Genomic DNA, 24,227 nt, shown 5'->3' with positions numbered 1-24,227 from the left:
GTGTCCCAGAGGTGTTCTCTGAAGTGCTCCGCAAGTAGGCGGCCTGTCTCCCCAATATAGAGGAGGCCACATCGGGTGCAGAGGATGCAGTAGATGATGTGTGTGGAGGTGCAGGTGAATCTGTGGCGGGTATGGAAGTTTCCTTTGGGGCCTTGGAGGGAGGTGAGGGCGCGAGTCTTGCACCTCCTGCGGTTGCAGGGGAAGGTGCCGGGAGTGGAGGTTGGGTTGGTGGGGGGTGTGGATCTGACGGGGGAGTCACGGAGGGAGTGGTCTTTTCGGAATGCTATTAGGGGAGGGGAGGGAAATATATCCTTGGTGGTGGGGTCCGTTTGGTGGTGGCGGAAATGGCGGCGGATGATGCGCTGTACATGGAGGTTAGTGGGGTGGTAGGTGAGGACCAGTGGGGTTCTGTCCTGGTGGCGGTTGGAGGGGCGGGGTTCAAGGGCGGAGGATCGGGAAGTGGAAGAGATGCGGTGGAGGGCATCGTCGACCACGTCGGGGGGGAAATTGCGGTCCTTGAAGAAGGAGGCCATCTGGGATTCCAGCAACACATTTCCATCTCTGATCTCCAGCATCTGCAGACCTCACTTTCTCCTCCAGCATCACTGATGCCAGTCTTTAGCCAACTGAATTCACTTGACATGATATCAAGTGATTGGAGGCACTGCATACTACTAAGGCTACAGACCCTGACAACATTCCAGCAATGCAATTGAACGACAACACAAACATCTACCTAACAGTGTGGAACATTGCCCAGATATGTCCTGTACACAAACAGCAGGTCAAATCCAATCTGACAAACTTTCACCCCAGCAGTCCTTTCTTGATAGCCGTAATTAAAGATGTTATCAACAGTGCTATCATTTAAACCGAGTTTGGGTTCTGCCAGGGCCACTCAACCCTTGACCTTATTACAGCCTTGGTTCAAACATGGATAAAAATGCTGAATTCCAGAGGTGAACTGAGACTGCTTTTACCAAGTATGAAATCAAGGAGGCAAAACTAGAGTCAATGGGAATCAGAGGCAAAGTCACACCTGAGTCATATCTGGCAGATTGGAGGTTGGAGGTCAGTCATCTCAGCAAAACATGCTCAGGATTGACCTGTCATAATCAACCTGTTCAGAAATGTAAATACACTGCTATTGAGCAGGTAGGACTTGAACCTGCGTCTCCCGGTCAGAGGCAGGAACACTACCAATGCTCCACAACAATGCCAGTTCCTCAGGAAAGTTCCCGAAGCCTAACCATCTTCAGGTGCTCCATCAAGGAGCTTTTCTCCATTATTAGGTCAAAGGTTCAGATGTTTGCCAATGATTATATAATATTTGGCACCATTCCGGATTCCTCAAATACTGAATCAGTCCATGTCCAAATGCAACAAGATCTGGACAACATCTAGGTTTGGGCTGAAAGGTGGCAAGTAACATTCATGCGACACAAATACCATGCAATGACTATTGCCAATAAGAGACAATCTAATCGCTGCCCTTGACATTCAATGGCATTACCATAACTAAATGCTCCACTGTAGACATCCTGGGGACTGCCACTGACCAGAAACTGAACTGGAGTTGTTCATTCTTAAGGGACCCTATTCTCTGTCTAGTTGCTCTTTTGCTCTTTATGTACTTTTAGATTCTCTTTGGATTATCCTTAACCTTATCTGTAGAGGCTCTCTCTCTTATCCCCCCCTTTGCCCTCCCGATTTCCCTCTTAAAAATGCCCCTACACTCTTTATACTCAAAACGTTCATTTGAACCCAGTTATCCAATATATACTACCTTATTCTTGACTAGAACCTCAATATCTTTATTCATCCATTATCTCCTAATCTTACCAGCCTTACCTTTCACTCTAACAGGAACATAATGCGTCTGAACTCTCATTTCACACTTTTGAAGTCCTCCCCACTTGTCAGTCGTCTTTTTACCTGTGAGCAGTCGACTCCAATCAACTGTAGAAAATTCTTGTCACACACTATTAAAAATTTGCATTACTCCAATTAAGAACTTGAACTTTGATGAAAAGCTTTTCCTTTTCCATAACTGTTATAATCACTAGTCCTAAGTGAGTAACACTTAGTCACTTGCCCTGACTTATTTCCCAAGAGAAGGTCAGGTTTTGCTCCTCTCCAGTAGGTACATTTACATATTGAGAAAGATTTTTTTCTTGAACACAGTTAACAAATTCCTCACCAACCAGGTGATGTTTCGAAAATTAAAATCTCCTCTTACAACCCTATTATCCTTACATGTATCTGCAATCTCTTTACATAAATTACTCCTCAATTTCCCTCTGACTATGGCAGGGGGAACATGATCCCTGTACTATATTTCCATCAAGGTGATCATCCTTTGCTTATTTCTAATAGCTTCACTGGACGATTCCACAGAAATATCCTAATTATAGTGGTAATGCTTTCCTTCATCAAAAGTGGCACTTCCCTTCCTTTCAATCCTTCCTTTGACAGCTAAAACCCAGAACATTCAGCTACCAGTCCTGTCTTTTTCCGAAGATAAAGTAAGGACTGCAGACGCTGGAGAGTCAGAGTTGAAAAATGTGGCGCTGGAAAAAGCACAGGTCAGGCAGCATCCAAGGAGCAGGAAAGTCAACGTTTCAGACATTAGTCCTTTGACAGGAATGTGGAGCAGGAAGGGAGTTTAGAAATAAATAGGTGGGTGGGGGTAACGCTGCGGGAAGGTAGTGGGATGGTGACAGTGGATGCAGGTAGGAGGCGATTGTGATAGGTTGGCAGCGAGGGTGGAGCAGATAGGTGGAAATGAAGACGGACAGGTAGGTCATGTCAAGAGGGTTGGATCTGGGATGAGGTAGGGGTGGAGTGATTTCAAAATTGGTGAAGTCAATGATGATGCTGTGTGGTTGTAGAGTCCAGAGGTGGAAGATGAGGTGTTCTTCCTCCAGTCGGTGGGTGGCCTTGATTTGGCGGCAGAGGCGGCCAGAATTTGCATGCGCGTGGAAGTGTGGACGAGAGATGCTTCCTTCACATCCTCTGAACTCATTTACTGCATCCGTTGGTCTCAATATGGTCTCCTCTATATCGGGGAGACCTAGTGCCATCTCGCGGAGCGGTTCAGAGAACATCGGAAGGTCTGTTCGATAGCTCTGGAGAAATTATTTTTTGTTTATATAGAGATTTGAAAGCTGACTGATAGAGGACTTGAGGACCAGACTTTTTTCAATTGATAAGAGTTTCAGGTGAGTATTTGATTTTTTTTTTAAAAAGTTACTTTTTTATCTTTTGCAGCTTAACATTAAAACCTGTTGGTGAGGAAGGGTATTTTGTTTTTACTTACATAAGCTGATTTTAAGAGCTGCTTTTTCAGCTTAATGTCACTGAGGGTATTCAAGAGAGACAGAGTGATGATTAGTGAATTTAGAGAGGTGGTTACACAGTAAGATCAATTAGATGATGGATGAGTGACTACCAGGAAAATAAGGCAAGTCAGAAGTCTCCTGTGGCTTTTCCTCTCTCAAATAAATATTCCATTGTGGCTACTATCGCAGGGGATAGTCTCACAGAGGAAAACTGAAGTACAGTCAGATCTTGGGCACTAAGAATCTTACGTTAAGCGGGGTTTGTCAAGAGATAAAAGAATAATTGCTATGGGGGACTGTCCTGTCAGGGGCACAGGCCGGAGATTCTGCAGCTGTGAGAGTAAATCTACATATGTTGCCTTTCTGGTGTCAGGGTTAAGGATGTCTCAAATCATTGAAGCATGTAGTTAAAGGAGAGTGCGAATGTAGGAATGCCATAGTTGGGGAAAGGGTTAAGATTTTGCAGAGATTTCCAATGGTGGAAGGAGATGCCTTCAGCTGTTGAGGAATTCCCTCATTACGTCTGTTGTGAAATATAATAATATAATGCAGTTTAAAACTTTGAGAATTACATTTCAAAGATGTTGGAATTGAATTTATGACATATAACTCAATGTTTTCAGACTTTGATGTTATTTCTTTTGCAATGCAGCATTTCCATTTCACAGGGTGCATGCAAAAAATCATTTTTGACTATTCTGTTATCTATTGACAAGAAGGAAAAGTTTGAAGGAAAAGAAAGGTAAGCAAATCAATTTCTTATTATATTTATTTTAACAAAATAACTTTGGAACCAAAAGGACATAGCAATTATAATGACATAGCATGACAAAATTCTGGCAACTTTGTTGGTCATATGCAATTATTTGTTTCTAAACGTAACTGCATATTCTTGACCTTCCAAGACCTTTTGGCTCTATTTTAAATAACCAAATATTACTTCAGGTTAATAAGAATTACATACCATATTCAGTTATGATTAATTCTCAAAGATGCCAAAAATATTTTAACCACTTAGACTACTGTACATATTTACTGTGTGGATTTAATCACATAACACTGATGAAATTTCATTACAATTCATTTTTCTAATATTTCATGCTTTGACATTGCAAGCTTATAGAAAACAACTAGTTATAATTAACTGGACCATAGTTTGGGCGAAGAGGAATAAAAATACAAAAAGTAGTTTATACATATTTCCTGAAATTTAGTTATGCCATGTTTTGGTCAAAGGTGGTTATAAGTCAGCTATTCACTCTTCCATACAGCAGTGTTGCCTGTTAGCCTATTTAACATTTTAGTGTCAATGGGTTACAGGAAATATTCCACAACTAAAATATATAATGAAACGTGTTTCTGTGAAGTTCATAATTCATATTCTTATACCGTTTCCATACTACCTCAATTCTGTTACATAAAGCGTTCTCTGCAGGCATGGCCTACTTTTTAGAAGAACAGATCATATAATCACACTGTGGGGTTTTAATTATGGTTCCAAAAAAATGACAGAAATAAGTGCTGGTTAATTACTCAATTTTATTAAAACTTTAGCAATGACCCCTCTTAAAACTGTGAACATTTTCTAAGAGTGGGTAAGTAATGTTGCAAGATAGCATTTGACAGAGAGATCACAATAATGGTTTTGAAACAATTATGGTCTGAATAAGTGGATTTGTTTCGCTTATCTAATACTTCCCAGAGTGTAATGGAGGAAAATAGTACAGGTATTCACACACCTCATGAAACTGGGGCACATTTACTACTTTATTGTGTTTGACCTCCTTCAAGTTGTAGCACAATTGATATACATGTGAATACTTTCATTCATTTGAAACAATAAAAAGGTAAATGAGTCGAGACATTTTAAACAGAAGAAATGAGAAACACTATGGAAGCATACATTCAGGCTTTCAAATTCGGATGCTGAAACATAAGGGAATCAAAAGGTGTCACAGACTCTGCAAGAGTAGAGTTGCATCAGATTTTGTGCCGCTTTTTCAGTACTTGTTGACAGTAACAACAAAATAATGTGATGAGAAATGATTATCCAGATAACAGCAATTTACTTTTGGCTATCTGTCCTATAAGTTTCATGAAATTATAGAAATATTTGCAGAGGTTCATCCACACCAACACAAAAAGTTTGAAGATCTCTGCTGTAACAAAATTAATAATAATGAGGCAATTTACTTTGGGAATTAAACTATTCAAATCAGAAGTTAAATTTTTAGTTGGTGACTGAGTCCAATACATTACTAAACAAAATGCTGAAAATTAGAGCACTGTGGTCATACAAACAAACAGTTATGGAGAAGTGAATCACTTGGGCAGTCATTTTCACCAAGACTCAGGTTTTTGGGTGAAATCAGCCAGTCAGTACAATATCAGAAAATTGAAAACTGCCATAATCTCAATAACAAGATTGAAAATAGTTGCTGCATTTTTTTCTAAGCTGTTTTCACATCCTGCAATTCTTCAAGTAGAATAAACAACATAAATTCTTCAACCAAACTTCCAGATGAGACAATGAATTAAGTTTCTTGATATTAGTTTCCAAACTGGAAAAACGCACACAATAAAAATCCTAGCTCTCAAGATTCCTCATATTTAACAATATGACAAACAACAATAAAAACATAATACCTTGCCTGTAATGAGCCATAGTTTTGTTCTCAACAATCACCCAAAACGTAGTTCCCTCAAGCTCTTCCCTCACTAGTCATAGAGATGTACTGCATGGGAACAGACCCTTCGGTTCAACTCGTCCATGTCAATCAGATACCCCAATCTAATCTAGTCCCATTTGCTAGCACCCAGCCTACAACCTTCCAATTATATACCCATCCAGATGACTTTTAAATGTTGCAATTGTACCACCTTCCACCACTTCCTCTGGCAGCTTATTGTAAACACGCACCACCCTCTGCGTGAAAACATGGCTCCTTAGTTTCTTTTATATCTTTCCCCTCTCACCCTAAACCTATGCCCTCTAGTTCTGGACTCCCTCATCCCAGGGAAGAGACTTTGTCTGTTTGCCCTATCCATGCCCCTTGTGATTTTATAAACTTCTATTAGGCCATCCTTCAGCCTCCGCGCTCCAGGGAAAACAGCCCCAGCCTATTCAACCTCTCCCGACAGCTCAAATCCTCCAAAACTGGCAACATCCTTATAAATCTTTTCTGAACCTTTCAAGTTTCACAAAATCCTTCCAATAGGAAGGAAACCAGAATTGCATGCAACATTCCAAAAGTGGCCTAACTAATGTCCTGAACAACTGCAACATGACCTCCCAACTCCTAAACTCAATACTCTGACCAATAAAGGAAATCATATCAAACGCCTACTTCACTATCCAATCTACCTGTGACTCCACTTTCAAGGAGATATGAACCTGCACTCCAACGTCTCTTTGTTCAGCAACACTCCCTACGACCTTACCATTAAGTGTATAAGTCCTTCTAAGACTTGCTTTCCCAAAATGCAACACCTCGCATTTATCTAAACTAAACTCCATCAGCCCATCTGATCAAGATCCTGTTGTAATCTGAAGTAACCTTCTTTGATGTCCACTACACCTCCAATTTTGGTTTCATCTGCAAACTTTTGAACTAAACCTCCTATGTTCACATCCAAATCATTTATGTAAATGATGAAAAGTAGTGGACCCAGCACCGATCCTTATGGCACTCCACTGGTCACAGGCCTCCAGTCTGAAAAACAACCCTCCACCACCACTCTCTGTCTTCTACTTTCAAGCCACTTCTGTATTCAAATGGCTAATTCTTGCTGTATTCCTTGAGATTGAACCTTGCTAAGCAATTTCCCATGGGGAACCTTGTCGAATGCCTTACTGAAGTCCACATAGATCATGTCCACCGTTCTACCCTCATCAACCCTCTTTGTTACTTCTTCAACAAACTCAATCGAGTTCGTGAGACATGATTTCCCATGCACAAAGCCACATTGACTATCCCTAATCAGTCCTTGCCTTCCTAAGTACGTGTAAATCCCATCCCTCAGGATTTCCTCCAACCTAAATTGCCCACCAGTGACGTTATGCTCACCGGTCTATAGTTCCCTGGCTTGTCCTTATTACCTTTCTGAAATAGTGGTACCATGTTCACCAACCTCCAGTCTTCTGGCACGTCACCTGTGACGATCAATGATAAAAATATCTCAGCAAGGGGCCCAGCAACCACTTCTCTAGCTTCCCACAGAGTTCTAGGGTACATCTGATCAGATCCTGGGGATTTATCCACCTTTATGCGTTTGAAGGCAGCTAGCACTTCCTCCTTTGTAATATGGACATTTTTCAACATGTCACCATCTATTTGCTCACATTGTATATCTTCCATGTCCTTTTCCATAGTAAACACTGATGCAAAATACTCATTTAGTATCTCCCCATCTCCTACAGCTCCATACATCGTCTGCCTTGCTGATCTTTAAGGGGCCCTATTCTCTCCCTAGTTACCCTTTTGTCCTTAATGAATTTGTAAAAACCCGGTTTGCCAACGATATCTCATGTCACTTTTTTGCCCTCCTGATTTCCTTCTTAAGTATACTCCTACTGTCTTTCTACTCTTCTAAGATTCACTCGATCTACCCTGTCTATACCTGACATATGCTTCTTTCTTTTTCTTCACCAAACCCTCAATTTCTCTAGTTCATCCAGCATTCCCTATGCCTACCAGCCTTTTCTGTCACCAGAACAGGAATGTACTGTCTCTGGACTCTCGTTATCTAATTTCTGAAGGCTTCCCATTTTCCAGCTGCCGTTACCTGCGAACATCTGCCCCCAATCAGCTTTTGAAGGTTCTTGTCTAATACCATCAAAATTAGCCTTTCTCCAATTTAGAACTTCAACTATTAGATCTGGTCTGTCCTTTTCAATCACTATTTTTAAAACTAATAGAATTATGGTCCCTGCCCCAAAGTGCTACCCCACTGACACCTCAGTCACCTGCCCTGCCTTATTTCCCAGGAGCACGTCAAGTTTTGCATCCTCTCGTAGGTACATCCACATAGTGAATCAGAAAATTTTCTTGCACATACATAACAAATTCCTCTCCATCTAAACTCTGAACACTATGGCAGTCCCAGTCTATGTTTGGAAAGTTAAAATCCCCTATCATAACCACCCTATTTTCTGTAATTGCTCTGATATTCCAGTCCCATGTTCCTAAGTTCCCGGAGTTCATCTGACTTCCCTGTTCAGCCTCTTGCATTGAAATAAATGCAATTTAATTTATTAGTCCTATCTTGTTCTCTGCTTTGTCCCTGCCACCGCCAACTGCTTGACTCACTTTTCTCAACTGTACCAGTCTCAGATTGATCCCTTTCTTCACCATCTCCCTGGGTCCCACCCCCCAACCTTACTAGCTTAAACCCTCCCGAGCAGCTCTGGCAAATCTCCCTGCCAGTATATTAGTCCCCTTCCAATTCAGGTGCAATCCACCCTTGTCGAACAGGTCAATTCTACCCCAGAAGAGATTCCAATGATCCAAAAATGTGAATCCTTCTCCTATATACCAGCTCTTCTGCCATGCATTCTTCTGCTCTATCCTCTTATTCCCACGAGGAGAAAGTGAGGTCTGCAGATGCTGGAGATCAAAGTTGAAACTTTATTGCTGGAACAGCACAGCAGGTCAGGCAGCATCCAGGGAACAGGAGATTCGACGTTTCGGGCACAGGCCTGAAGAAGGGCCTGTGCCCGAAACGTCGAATCTCCTGTTCCCTGGATGCTGCCTGACCTGCTGTGCTGTTCCAGCAATAAAGTTTCAACCTCTTATTCCTACCCTCACTAGTTCATAGCACCAGGAGTAATCCAGATATTACTACCCTCAAGAATATCCTTTTTAAAATCCTGCCTAACTCTCTATATTCTCCCTTCAGAATCTCATCCTTTTCCCTTCCTATGTCGTTGGTTTCAATGTGTACAATGACCTCCTGCTGTTCCCTCTCCCCTTTAACAACATTCTGCATCCTCTCTGAGACATATTTGATCCTGGCACCAGGGAGGCAACCCACCACTCTGATTTTTCACTGCTGGCCACAGAAATGTCTGTCTGTGCCTTTGACTAGTGCGTCCCCGAACATAAGCAATCGTTTAGAACCCAATGTACCCCTCATTACATGAGAGCCCGTCTTGATACCAGAAACTCGGCTGCTTGTGCTCCGTTCGCTGAGAGTCCATCACCCCCTACATTTTCCAAAACAGCATACTTGTTTGAAGTGGGAATAGCCACGGAAGACTCCTGCCTACCTCTCTTACCTTTCCCAGAGTTAACCCATCTATGTGACTGTATCTGCAGTTTTCTCCCTTCCTATAACCCACATCCATCACATCCCCTTACTCTTGTAAATTCCTCATTGCCTCTGTCACTCCAACCAATCCATTCGATCTGACAGGATTTGCAACCAATGACATTTATTACTGATCTAATCCTCAGTAACACAAACTCTCCCTAAACTCCCACATCTGATGAGAGGAGCATTTCACTCTACTAAAGGCCATTTTTGCTTCTTCCAATCTACAGACCCAGAAGCTAGCACTGTCTTATTCCTCTATAAAACATTGCTCCAGGCTAACTTAATACTTATGACTTCCGAGACATATCTCAACAAAACATATGTAATTAATAAGAACCCATTCTATTCATTATTGTAGATTTACATTAAGGCTACACTTAAAACTATTCAGTTATCTATTTCTGTGCTGTGACCTCTCCAAAACAGGTTCCTCCAAGATCAGTCGTGGATTTCACTGTTTGTTCAGTTTTCCTGGATGCACGCCAATGTCCAGCGATACATGAATTCAAACAGCAAAGGCAATAACTGTGCAGGTTCACTGCTGTGTCAGTCAGCAATGTGGGTTTCTTTCTCTCTCATGCACTGACAATGTGCTGCCTTAGTCTGTCCTCCCTTTTAAAAGTGCCATAGTTTTGACTTTCTTTTTCCTTCAGAATTCCAAAACAACGTGACAACATATAAAACAGCAACTGTTGCTCCTGGAATTTGATAAGATAACCTCCAACACGTAAAATACCTCAAAAGAAAAGGAGCAGCTTGTTACAGCCAGAAATTTTTCCTGTTGTCCATCTTGGATTACCAAAATCGTAAGGTTATGCTTGTGACAACTGAACACAAACAATTCCAAAATACCCCAGCGACAGTCAGGAAACACTAACTCAAATTTATGATATTTGATTAATGTAAGCAAAGTTAGATGCCTATTAAAATGATCAACTTAGAGACAGCAATGGTCACAAAGCTGTAAAATACATCAGGTTCTGCATATTTCAAAGTTAGATGAAAACTTCTGTTTCCAGACAAGTGAACATATAGTAACTACCCACTTCTGCTGTTGAATCTGAAAACAAAATTTCTTCTCAGAAAATACAAGCAGCTGCACAATTAAACTGTTAACTAATCAGGTCTAATCCCTCCCTATTTAATTAAATGTAAAGCACTACTGTACAAAGTCTTATTTCACTGGTAAATCAAGAAATCAGAATGCTCTTAAAATAACCAGAACCAAATGCATTTAATGAAAAGTTCCTTTTTAGCTTTTTAAAAGGGTCCAATAAATATACATCAGGCAAAACACACCAAAGGATCTCTGGTTCAATAGGTGTTGCACCTGCTCATTAATTAAGAGGATTATAAATATCTTTAACTTTTTACCTCCAACTCTAACATAAAGAGGGGAAAAACAAAGCCAGGGTTCCACTCCACTTGTTGGAACACTCAGATATTGTTGCATCAAGTGACCTTGGAATCCAATTCCATCATTAAATAATCTGCCAACATTAACTCTTAAGAGTCATGAAAGGCACAGGACAGCTGACAGAACTTTAACTCCACATTTCAAAGGAAGGAAGAGAACTAAGAAAATAATTACATACTTTGGGAACAGCAGTGTGTATTTTAGCATAACATTTTGGAATGGTTATATATATTAAATTGAGTTTTGCTTGAAAAAAACAAACATTTTGTTAAAGGTTTTTGTCTTGCACTTGTGAGGACAATTCAAAAGCAATACAAATATAAAGGAAAATAATATTTATGCTGTATCAAGAACATGCTAGTTGACTTGCATGGGTCTCTGATTGGAGGAAGCAGTACCATGGAGAACGTACTAGTTGGTGACTGATAGGTAACTACCAAATTGTGTTAAATTTTAAATCAGGTAGGTTGACTCTGATGAAGACATTGCCTACAGAAATGAACAAGAGAGTGGCTGTTACCTATTTAATTGAATTGAAACTGGCACAGTATGTGTATACATTCTTCCCTTCTGCAAAAAATTGGGTCTTGTAGTGCAAGCAATTGCACCACACTGTGATTCCAACTAAAAATCCTAAATTGGTGTTCAGCATAATTCGTCATGCATTCAGGATTATTTACTGAAGGTTGTCCAACTACAGGCTCACATTTAATGGAGGATATTGAGTTTTCTCTTTTCCAAGGAAAGGCAGATCAACTATAAACTAATTTTGCTTGTACAAAACAGCTGGAAGGACATTTATATTATTTCAGCAATACTCAAGTACTACAATTTATATCAAGTAGATCATGCAGATCTGAAGGGTGAATTCAGTGCTGAGTAAAAGCATAAAATCCAATACAATTACCATGAAACAGTCCATGGTTTTCTATTGCATTATACTAGTTCAGACCACAGAAATCTACAGTCCAGTGTAAATCTATGACCCATGTGGAATTGAGAGCAAGATCAAAGAGTGATAAAAATAATTTACTTTTAAGTAATATTTTGTGTGAACAAGATGTCTCAAAGCACTTTATCATTTATTTCCTTTAAAATTAAGTGCAGCGTTTATCTATTAAGCAGCTACAGAAGCAAACTGCTCAGGTAATGTCCCAAGAACAGTAAATAAAATGAGCAATCATTTAATCTATTATGACGGTATTAGTTGAGGGAGAAATATTTGTGTAACTACCATGAAAACTACGTGCTGCTCTTCAGAAAATCCTACAGCATATTTTTCACCCAGCAGGAATAGGATTTACAGCTACTCAACACCTCATCCAAAGGGAGGCAGCACTCAATGTAAATTGATACTTCAAACAGAGAATGGTAGAGAAACTCAGAAGATCTGGCAGCATCTCTAGACAGAAACAGAGTTAACATTTCAAGTCCAGTACGATATTTCCTCAGGAGTTCTGTCAATCACACTCCTTAAGTTTCTCCAGCATTCCCAGTGTATGTTTTGAATTCCCAGCATCCACAGAATTTTGCTTTTATTCAACTTCATTGCTTGAGCACTAAAATCCTGGAGTCAGCTCGAACCTGCATACTCCTGCGTCACAACCAAGAATGCTAGCACCAAAAAGTGGTTTGGATACCACAACTTAACTCAATGAAAAGCTGGAAGTCTAGAGACAAGTCCCAACCCAGAAATCAGAGAGATACAATAAATTCTTCCGAGTGGATTATTTTGTACCAGTTCCAAAATGACGACAAATTGAGTCAGAAAACTTTCACAAGGGTCTTACACATTCAGATACTAAAAACAAACTAGAAATTTAGTTTACTTAGACTGCATATGGATGCATCAAGTTTAACTGGTAGAAGAAAATTCCAGTTATTACTGGAGTCGCAGTTGTTGTATAAAGCCCAATTGCAATACTTTGAATTGGGAAGGTTCATGAAACTACTGTGTTTAATGATATAAATCAATGGGATACATGATACACTCGCTAAGTCAAATTTGTTATAGAACACAATCAACTGAACACATCAGATACCTATTTCACAAAACTAGCGCTTAATGGAGGAGGGCAACTAATACTTGGGAGGGCTTTACTAGATGGAATTACAATCAAGGAGCTCGAATCAGGTTGTGAACAGTGATATCCAACTGACAACTACACAACGAAGATTGAACTGAACTGATTCCCTACAATTACGTATCCAGAATAAATAATTAAGTGCTCTGGTATTCATCACTAAATTAACCTTTATTAATGAGCTGAAAATGTGTTGCTGGAAAAGCGAAGCAGGTCTGGCAGCATCCAGGGAACAGGAGAATCGACGTTTCGGGCATAAGCCCTTCTTCAGGATCTTTATTAATGAGATCAAGAAAGCATTTTAGCTCACAATGTTAGAGATGTTGCATTGCATTTACATGGATAAAATGAAAACTATTAATCTCCATGATGTGCCATCACATTCTGCCCTTGTTTTAACCATGTTGTGGATGCATAGAATTGGCATCACTTCCACCATCTTGCCACACAACCGTACACCGTACAATTTACATCCTTCAATTTCCATATGTATAATAACAACAATTACAAATATGCCAAAGGAATTCATTTCATTATCACGATGAACTCCAACAGATCAATAGTTAAAATTAAAAGATCTCAGAAAGATAGGAAAAAACTGTACAAGGTCATATGTCCCGAGCTAAGTATATTCTCCCAGGGCATCAAACATGTAAGGGCTCTTGGACATTTTTACTTGTAGCCAAAAATTGTGTTAAATCACAATTCTGTTCAAAAAGAATGGTATACACTAAAGTTAATAACCCAACTGCCAAAATTCTTGAAATGTTATTACTTTCTTAAAGTAGGAATTACAGATACTGCAGGTTCAAGAACCACAAGAACTAGGTTAAAGGAATAAAGCAAACCTATAAAGGGAACTTGAGGGTGTTCAAGTTATGAAATGGTCAAGAAAAGTACTGTTCCAGACTTTACTCAAACTCCTACAATGTCTGCAATGTTTTCTAGGAATTGTCATTTTTTATCTCAACATTCACATATTTAAAAAATACTACTCAGTGTGCAATTAGCAAGATCCACTTTTACCAGACAAACTCTGCCTTCCAATTAATTGCCCATAAGCAAGTGCCAAGACCATGGCATTGAGATCTTGCTCCTCCCCTATTCTATCTAAACGTCTTAAGTGCAATACCAAAATAATGGTTACAGCAGTAAAGGAGATGTTGCTTTGCCAGAAAAGAAGCAAACTAACTCATACTTACTCTTTTAATGTGGCTATTAAAAAGCTGTTGACAAAATGGCAGCAGGGTTGGTATTCAGGGGAATAAAGAGATTAATTGGACCAAAAAGACCTCGGCATCTAAATCTAACTCATGCACAAGTAAAATGCTGCAGGGACTGTGAATCGAAGATAAAAATATACAGTATATCAGGTAGCAACCCTAGAGACAGGAACAGAGTTAAGACTTCATGTTGATGACATAAAGGGAATCTCAATTACAGTTCAACTCATGAAGCACCAAAAGGGTGTTTTTTTCATTGTTTTCACATGCTGCACAGAATTCATAAATAAATGATAGAATATTACTGGATCATAAAACATAGGGTAAAACCTGAAGGAATTCCATTTCAATTTCTGAAGCAAATATGCTCATAAAATGCTTCTCTAAAAATTAAATAAATCAAACAACTTGTAGTTATAAAGTGATTATATCCTGAAAAAGCATTCCAAAGCATTTAGCAGAAACAGAATAAAAGAAAAAGGAAAACGAAGATAAAATAAGAGATATTAAACAGGACAATAAAAGGTCTGGGTATTAAATACAGTCTAAAAGAGAAACAGAAGATTGAAGGAGTTCAGGAAGGAAATTCTAAACTATTGGTCTGGTTAGCTTTTAGCAGTTGTGCCTTTAGTTCAGTCGACATATGATACACAACTGGGTACAGGTCTGGCACAAAGTCTGTCCCTGTTGCTCAGAAGGGAAAGGGGGGGGGGGGGGGGGGGGGAGCATTTGTCATTGGGGACTCATAGTTAGGGGGACATTTAAGAGATTCCATGGGAATGAGAAAGACTCGCCGGGCGAGGAATAGGGAGAGAGAGCAGGTAGGACCAAGGAAAACCCTAAAGCTTTCTATAGGTATGTCAGGAATAATAAAAAATGACTAGAATAAGATTAGGACCAGTCAAGGACAGCAGTGGGAAGTTGTGTGTGTAATCCAAGGAGATAGGAGAGGCACTATATTGATATTTTCCGTCAGTATTCACACAAGAAAAAGACAATGTTATTGAGGAGAATACTGAGATACAGGTAATTAGAATAGTCGAGATAGAGGTTCATAAGGTGGTGTTAGCAATTCTGGCAAGTGACATAATAGATAAGTCCCTCGGGCCAGATGGGAATTATCCTAGAATTCTCTGGGAAGCTCAGGAGGAGATTGCAGAGCCTTTGGCTGTGATCTTTATTTTGTCATGGTGCCAGAAGACTGGAGGATAGCAAATATCATCCCATTGTTCAAGAAGGGGAGTACAGACAACCCTGTAATTATAGACCAGTGAGCCTTACTTCGGTTGTGGGTAAAGTGTTGGGAAAAATTTTAAAAGGATTTATAATTATCTGGAAAGGAATAATTTGATTAGGGATGGTCAACATCGTTTTGTGAAGGGTAGGCCGTGCCTCACAAACTTTATTGAATTATTTAAGAAGGTGACCAAACAGGTGAAGGAGGGGAAAGCAGTTGATATGGTGTATAGGGATTTCTGTAAAAAGTTTGAAAAGGTTCCCCACAGTAGACTATTGCAGAAAATACAGAGGCATGGGATTGAGGGTGATTTAACAGTTTGGATCAGAATTTGGCGAGTTGTCAGAAGACAGAAGGTGGTGGTTGATGGGAAATATTTATCCTGGAATTCAGTTACTAGTGGTGGACCGCAAGGATCTATTTTGGGACCACTGCTGTTTGTCATTTTTATAAGTGACCTGGATGAGGGCATAGAAGGATGGGTTAGTAAATTTGCGGACGACACTGGTCAGTGGTGGTGTGGACAGTGCAGAAGGATGTTGCAGGTTACAGAGGGACATAGATAAGCTGCAGAGGTGGGCTGAGAGGTTGCAAATGGAGTTTAATGGGGTAAAGTATGAGGTGATTCACTTTGGAAGGAGTAACAGGAATACAGAGCACTGGGCCAATGGTAAGATTCAAGATAATGTGGATGAGCAGAGAGAGCTCAGTGCCCATGCGCATAGATCCCTGAAAGTTGTAACCAGGTTGCTAGGATTGTTAAGAAGGCATACAGTGTGTTGGCTTTTATTGGTAGAGGGATTGAGTTTCACAGCCATGAGGTCATGTTGTAGCTGGACAAAACCCTGGGGGGGCCCACGCTTGGAGTACTGCATACAGTTCTAGTCACTGCATTATAGGAAGAATGTGGAAGCACTGGAAAAGGTATAGAGAAGATTTCCCAGGATGTTGCCTAGTACGGAAGGAAGGTCTTGTGAGGAAAGGCTGAGGGACTTGACGTTGTTGTTGTTAGAGAGAAGGTGGTTGAGAGGTGACTTAATAGAAACATAAGATGATCAGAGGATTAGATAGGGTAGGCAGTGAGAGCCTATTTCCCCAGACGGTGATGGCTAGCACAAAGAGCCATTGCTTTATATTGAGGGGTGATAGATTAGATTAGATTAGATTACTTACAGTAATCGGCCCAACAAGTCCACACCGACCCTCCCAAGAGCAACCCACCCAGACCCTACATTTACCCCTTCATCTAACACTATGCGCAATTTAGCATGGCCAATTTACCTAACCGGCACATCTTTGGACTGTGGGAGGAAACCTGAGCACCTGGAGGAAACCCACGCAGACATGGGGAGAATGTGCAAACTCCACACAGACAGTTGCGTGAGGTGGGAATTGAAGCCAGGTCTCTGGCGCTGTGAGACAGCAGTGCTAACCATTGAGCCACCGTGCCGCCCATATAGGACAGATGTCAGAGGTAGTTTCTTTACTCAGAGTAGTAAGGGCATGGAAGGCTCTGCGTGAACAGCAGTAGACTCGTCAACTTTAAGGACATTTAAATGGTCAGTCGATAAACATATGAATGATAATGGAATAGTGCAGTTTAGATGGGCTTCAGATTGTTGCACCGATCTGTGAAACCATCGAGGGCTGAGGGGCCTGTACTGCACTGTAACATTCTATGTTCAATACCAGAGTTAGAGGAATGAAGGAAAAGGTCTGGAGGACAGGGTACGGTTACAGATATAGGAAGGAAAAAAAACATGATCTTTAGTGGTCAGAGCATTGAGTACGGGGGTTGGGAGGTCATGTTGGTTAGGCCACTTTTCGAATACTGCAAGCAATTCTGGTCTCCTTCCTGTTAGAAGGATGTTGTGAAACTTGAAAGGGCTCAAAAAAGATTTACAAGGATGTTTCCGGGGTTGGAAGATTTGAGCTATAGGGAGATGCTGAATAGGCTGTGGCTGTTTTTCTTGGAGCATCAAAGGCTGAGGGGTGACCTTGTAGAGGTTTATAAAATCATGAGTAACATGGATAGGATAAATAAACAAGGTCTTTTCTCTGGGGTGGGAGGGTCCAGAACTAGAGAGCATAGGTTTAAGGTGAGAGGTTTAAGATTTAAAAGGGACCTAAGGGGCAACTTTTACACACAAAGGGTGATGCGTGTATGGAATGAGTTGCCAGAGGAAGTGGTGGAGGCTGGTACAATTACAGCATTTAAAAGGCAAATGGATGGGTATATGAATAGAAAGCATTTAGAGGGACATGGGCCAACTGCTGGCAAATGGGACTAGATTAGGTTAGGATATCTGGTCAGTATAGCGGAGTTGGACCGAAGGGTCTGTTTCCGTGCTATACATCTCTATGACTGTAAGAATTTTAAATGTGACATACAACAGCTATATAGTTCAGAAGGACAAGTGTCACAAGCAAGAAGGACCGCATGCAGTATCTAAAACAGGCAGAACTTTAGATGAACTGGCATTTGAGAACAAAGCACAAATGGCAATAAATAACAGCAAGAGAAAAAGCTATATAAGGCACTTGATAGTTCAATTACGAAATAAAATGTCCTAAGACACTGCACAGGCACATATTCCAATAAAAACAACCATCAAGCCAAAGGAGGCAATATTCAAAATTTGTTTAGGAATGCTTTAAGTTAGAAACGTGGAATGCTTTTGGAAATGCAGAGGACCCAGACAGCTGAAAGCTAATCCGCCAAATGGGTAAATCCACCAGTGATATATACATATCATATGCATATACATATGCACATACAGCCAGTGCTGAGAATACAGAATTTGTAAATTATTGTAGGACTGTAGATTAGAGACATGAAGGAATCTGAACATAAGGAAGAGAGCTTCAAAACTGAGGTATTAGTGGACAGGAAAAACCAGGTCGAAGTGCACCAAGGCTGATGGATTAATGGAACCTGTGGCAAGTTAGGACATAAGTAGCAGTGTTTTGAATACATCCGGGCTAACATAGTGAAGTACAACACCAGAACGATTGATTGTTAGGAGATAATGAACGAAGTGTTCAGCACAGGCACAGACAGACAGTATTACAGAAATGGAAATGGGAAATCTCTGTGATGTGGGATCAGAAGCTCGGTTCAATGTCAAGCAGGATATTGAGGATACAAGAGGTCTGACAGCAAACAGGAAGAGGAATGGCTAAAATAAAACAAAGAACTGTGAATGTTGGGAAATCTGAAATAAAAACAGAAATGACTTCAGAACGGAGTTTCTTCTCGAGGAAGGTCACTGGACTCAGAACATTAACTCAGCTTCCTCTCCACACATGCTGCCAGACCCACTGAGTTTCTCCAGCAATTTATTTTGAGGGAGAAGAATGGAACTCACTAATAACAGACTTATAAATAAGCCAGAGGTTAATCTGCTCTTTCCAATGATTAACTGGAGAAAATTTCAGCTTATCCAAAACTGCATATCAGCAAATTGGCTTACTACACAGAAGTGGTAGAGGGGTAGTTAGTTGCTGGGTAATATCAGCCTTTATATGAAACCTGATATTCTGTCTTTGAATAATACCACCAATCCGAATCATAACCGAAAAAACAGTACTTGCAAAGTGCCTTTCATGGTCTCAAATGATGTCCCACAAGCAGTGAAGCATTTTTGAAGTGCAGCCTCTGCCATGTTGGACAAAGAAATGTAAAACAGTAGCAGGCTAAGGATAGATCCAGAGATACTTATGTGGGAGAGAAGTCACTGCAGATTCTCTGGCTACAACTTCAGGCTAAGAGAACTAGCAGAACAGCATCCCACTCAGCTGAATAGTGAAGACAACGACAAATAATGACCAAGGAACATTTGACTTATCAATCTGCCCACTTGACACTGGCTTGATAAAGTGCAAACAAGTGAATGAAAAATAGAACTTTGTTAATAAATGGGTTCCAAACTAATACAGTAAAACTACTTAAATTCTGTAACTGAAAATTAACTTTATCCTCCCACCATCCCAAAAATGTGTTAAAACTCCAAAAACAGAGGAGAAAAAAAAATCAAATGCAAATTCCTTCGTTCTGGGCTTCTTCATGTTGTACAAGTGAAAACACATACAATTCAATATACCAGTATTGAGGGACTCTGGATACATCACAATTTCCCCAAGACATCACCAGTTGGTACTGTGTTTTAATAAATAATTTACTTTTCAAGAAGAGATTACATTTAAATTATGAGCGGGTTCTTTGATTAAAATTCTTCTTTTGGCTTTTACAACTGGTGTTAATAAGAGCTGTATAACAGTACTGATTCTAGATTAGTGGTGCTGGAAAAGCACAGCAGTTCAGGCAGCATCCAAGGAGCAGGAAAAATCAACGTTTCAGGCAAAAGCCCTTCATCAGGAATGTAACAGTACTGAGTTTTACCTGAATCAGGAATGAATGGATCAGTTTAATCATTTTTGTGTGCATCATCCACACCAGAGTTTGACTGACAGCAAATGAATAAATGAGCACACCAATGCCAACTGGCAAGGTAAATGTAATTTTATTATCCTCATATTATGCTTATTGCAACTTAGTTTTTGTAAATTGAGTTCACTAAGTTTGTTTGTACAACGCAGCTCAACACATTTAATTTCATGAAACATTTAAAGAAACAATTCAAGAGCATTTATTTGGGAAGAGGCACCACATCAGTGCAGTATACAGAGCCACATGGATCAAATCTAATTTAGAAATCCTCTCCTGTAAACTTGACAGTCAACTCCCAGAGTCCCAAATTGACATTTCACTTGGGCTAACAAATGACAGTTAGGCACCACTACTCTGAAAGAAAAATGATACTGTTCAACATATCATTTTATTTCTCTTCCCCTCCCCCATCAAATCCTGCATCTAATCACAAATTAGCAGCAGTGAACAGTTAACAGAAATGTCCACAGCTCCAATAATTCCTTCACTTTCTTGCCTACGGAATCGAAAAACGTTATAGTGCATTACAAAATGAAAAAAAATTACTCTTGCAATTGAAAATTAAAGCAAATTTACACACAACTTTAAAACTCAATTTGAATGCAGTGTTACTATACCCCCACAAAACAAGTTGATTTGGTTAACAATATTCATATCAAGGAAACCCTTGGGAGAGTATCACTGCACGTCACAGAATTATAGAATCAATAAGATATTGTTCGAACCGAAAATAAAATAAACGTTTAGTGGCATTGTTATGTGACAGAGAGTGAAATAATAATAGATAACAATTACAAAACAGCAATTATTAGCTACACAATCCGAATATCTTTGCTCAATAAGTCAGCCAGTTATTATCCACCCAACCTATTAAATTCAGATGATGCTTTTGTGTCGATGAGACGACTTGCAGTCGAGGTAAAGATTAGCAAATTCTCTGGGGTTGCGGGTTTGCCCATCCCTTCTGAACATTTCTCACTGACGGCAAGAAGTGGGGAGGAGGGAGACCCAGTTTTATTTTAAAAAGGACAAACAAAATCGCCCGCTCCCCTTCTGTCTTGGAGCAATCGGAGGGGTTGCTCTGGAGGTGACAATGTGACCAGAAATGGGGGAGGAAAGGGGATGGATTCCTCCCATACCCCCCCCCACCCCCCCCACATACACTCCCCCCCTCTCTCGGTTGAATGCAGGCCTCTGCACTGCAGAGCGAGGGAGAAACAGGCGGCAGCAAAGAGCAGGACAGGACGGCCCGCTCCCGTCAATGACAAGCACCCACTCACCCCCCTCCCGGGGACGGGGGGAGCTCATTACCGTCCCCGAGGCCTGGGAGCTCTCCTCCAGCCCCTACCTCCCCACAGAGGCATTCAGACACACATCCTCCTGGCCGGGGCCTCCAGCTTCACCACCCCCTCCCCCTTTTATTTAATTCTTTGCCCCCCTTCCTTTTCTTGTTACCTGGAAATCCCGATCCTCATTGAAGCGAGCGAATTTGTCAGCCATTTTGCCGACACTTGTTTTCCTCTCCGACAATCCTCTCACCCACCACCCCCCCTTCGCGACGATCCGCTCTGCCCCGCCCCCCAGCACGTCACGCTCCACCCCCGCGCGTGACCCGCCGTTGCCGCGGCGACGGCGCCTGATTGACGTGCCCGGCCCAACCCAGCGCCGGAACCGCGGCCACCCGGGCCGGCGTGGGTCACGTGGCGGCATGATTGACAGCTCCGCCGGGATTGTCGGCCCGATGGTTCATCGCTGCCGTCAGCGATTGCGTGCAGCGGACGAGAGAGAGGTTGCAAGTCAAAGCACGGTGTGCAATCATGTCTTCAGCCTCATGTCGAGTGTCTATCAGTCTGTTGGACGCTGACATTGATATTGACTGAGGGGAGCTAACTGCTTCGATGTGGCATTGCTAATCTGTATAAATTTGACATTTGATTCTTTCCCTTTGTCTATTTTTGGCTTAGGCAAGGTTCAGAAATGCAATCTGGAAGCGAACCAAATCATTTTCAGCATTGATCCAATCTGAATAGAACAGCAGGTGCAAAATAGTAATTCCTAAAAATGTGCAATGCCCGTTCAATGAACTATTGCAAATGACCCATTCTGGTTCTTTTCAGTTGTACAGGAAATTGAAGACGCAGGCAATGTGTTATCACGTGATTCAAAGCAGGAAATTTCAGGGGAATTGCTTGCAGTTTCAAAGTAAACATATCTGGTTATGTTATTTGTCCCTCTTTGAATAAAGAATATGTACCTTTTCATATTTCATTCCACTAAAAGTTTCAATGTGATATAAAAACAGTCAAATGTTGGAGAAAATTGAAGTCTGGCAATATGAAACAAGCAAAGTTAACGTCTCCTGTCATGTGTGAGTTATGTTGGATTGGGAACACTATAATTCGTGTTTTTCTCAGATGTGGCCAGACCTGCTGAATTTCTCCAGCACTTTTAGTTTTACTTCCATTTCCAGCACGGTAGCATTGTGCTGCTATTTTAATATGATGTTTTCATGCTTTCTGTTGTTTCCCAATAGAATTTCTGATGTCTCCAACTTCTGACCCCACAGCAATCAATGTACTTACAATGATCTTGTTTAATGTAAACAAAGGTTATAATCACAGTTGACCATTCTATTCTGCTAGGAGAAAGTGAGGACTGCAGATGCTGGAGATCAGAGCTGAAAATGTGTTGCTGGAAAAGCGCAGCATTAGAACACCATTCTATTCTGCTGTTGGTCACATGTGTGCCCACCCTTGGTTCTGCCAAATTTGGACCAAGGACACCATTCTCCTCCCATACCCATGTTGCAAACCACAGGAAGATACGAATCTGCTATTTCTATTCTTTTCACTAGCCCAGTAGGCCAAAATTATTTTAGTGCTCTTCCCATCTTGTGCGCTAGTCCTGGTTTTCTAATTTCTATATCCACTCATGGCTTCTCCAAGTTCATTTGATCATAAGTCCTGCTGCTATCTTGTAACCATAATTTTATTCACTGCCCTAACTTCTTTTTTTGGCTCCCTCTTTGCCAAGTTGCTAACAGCTCTCTTGCTTCATGTTCTTTCACACTTGCCTTCAAGTACATTGTCAGCACCACCCTTCTATACATCATCCTACATAAAAACAACAAAGGCAAACTGTCTTTCCTTAAACTTCTCAACCTGTCTGCAGACTTGAACACAGTTGATCAGATTCTCCTCTTTCAATATTTCTTCTGAGTTGTCCAGCTAGGTAATAGAACAGTACATGACTGACTCAGTTGTAGTCAGAGAATTGTCATCAATGATTTCTCTTCCTTGTCATAGAGTAATACAGCATGTAAACAGACTCTTCGGTCCAACCAGTCTATGCTGACTATAATCCTAAATTAAACTAGTCCCACCTGCCTGAAATTGGCCCACATGCCTCCAAACCTTTTCTACTCATGAACTTTTCCAAATGTCTTTTGAACATTGAACTGTAACTGCATCCACCACCTCTTGAGAAGTTCATCCACATACCCACCACTCTTTCTGTAAAAAAAAGTTTATTTTCGTGTATTTTTTAAATCTTTCTTCTCCCACCTTGAAAATATGTTTTCCAGTCTAGGAAAAAGACTCCTGCCATTCACCTTATCTATATACCTCAAGATTTTATAATCCTCTATAAGATCACCCCTCAACTTCCCATGCTCCACTGTAAAACGTCCCAGCCTATCCAACTAGTCCTTCCCCATCACCACGGTTGTTCCCCAAGAATCGATCCTTGGCCCTACCTTAATTTGTCACATTCTCTGTTTTCCTATCCCTTGAGGGTTTTTCCTTTTGCATCCTCCTATTCCTTGATCATGTGCTCTACTCACCAGTCAACTTATGCTGATATATGTAACCTTTTTGGACTTTTTGGACAATCATTTTCTCTTTGCTTACCAAGCTCCAGTCCTGATAACATACTACTATGATTTCCTGTTTAAACCTGAATTACAAATTACATATCCTTTCAAGCACAAAGACTATCTGCAGTATTTCCATCTCAGCTTCTCAAAACAGCCTCACAAAAACTCCACTTGGTTGAAAATAATTCTACAATCTCGCTCTAAGATAATTAGACTTGTCTTTCTTCATTCCAAGGTGCACCTCCCCTATTTGGTCTAAAATTATGTTCCATCAACTTGCCTGATG

At 40.7% G+C, this 24,227-nt stretch overlaps 1 protein-coding gene across 2 annotated transcripts in view; it reads right to left on the bottom strand.

Moving 5' to 3' along the window:
* Nucleotides 1-21,618, bottom strand: part of gpatch8 (G patch domain containing 8) — a 204,435-nt gene extending 182,817 nt beyond the window's left edge. For both annotated transcript variants that reach the window (XM_043675226.1, XM_043675229.1), the window contains exon 1: nucleotides 21,523-21,618. In XM_043675226.1, the coding sequence (XP_043531161.1) occupies nucleotides 21,523-21,567 (45 nt within the window). In that variant the 5' untranslated portion in view covers nucleotides 21,568-21,618. The remainder of the gene's footprint in view (nucleotides 1-21,522) is intronic.
* Between the last annotated feature and the right edge of the window lie 2,609 nt (nucleotides 21,619-24,227).

The sequence above is a fragment of the Chiloscyllium plagiosum genome, chromosome 33 (genome assembly GCF_004010195.1).
Source record: "Chiloscyllium plagiosum isolate BGI_BamShark_2017 chromosome 33, ASM401019v2, whole genome shotgun sequence".
NCBI lineage: Eukaryota > Metazoa > Chordata > Chondrichthyes > Orectolobiformes > Hemiscylliidae > Chiloscyllium > Chiloscyllium plagiosum.
This window is presented reverse-complemented; position numbering and strand designations above follow the sequence as displayed.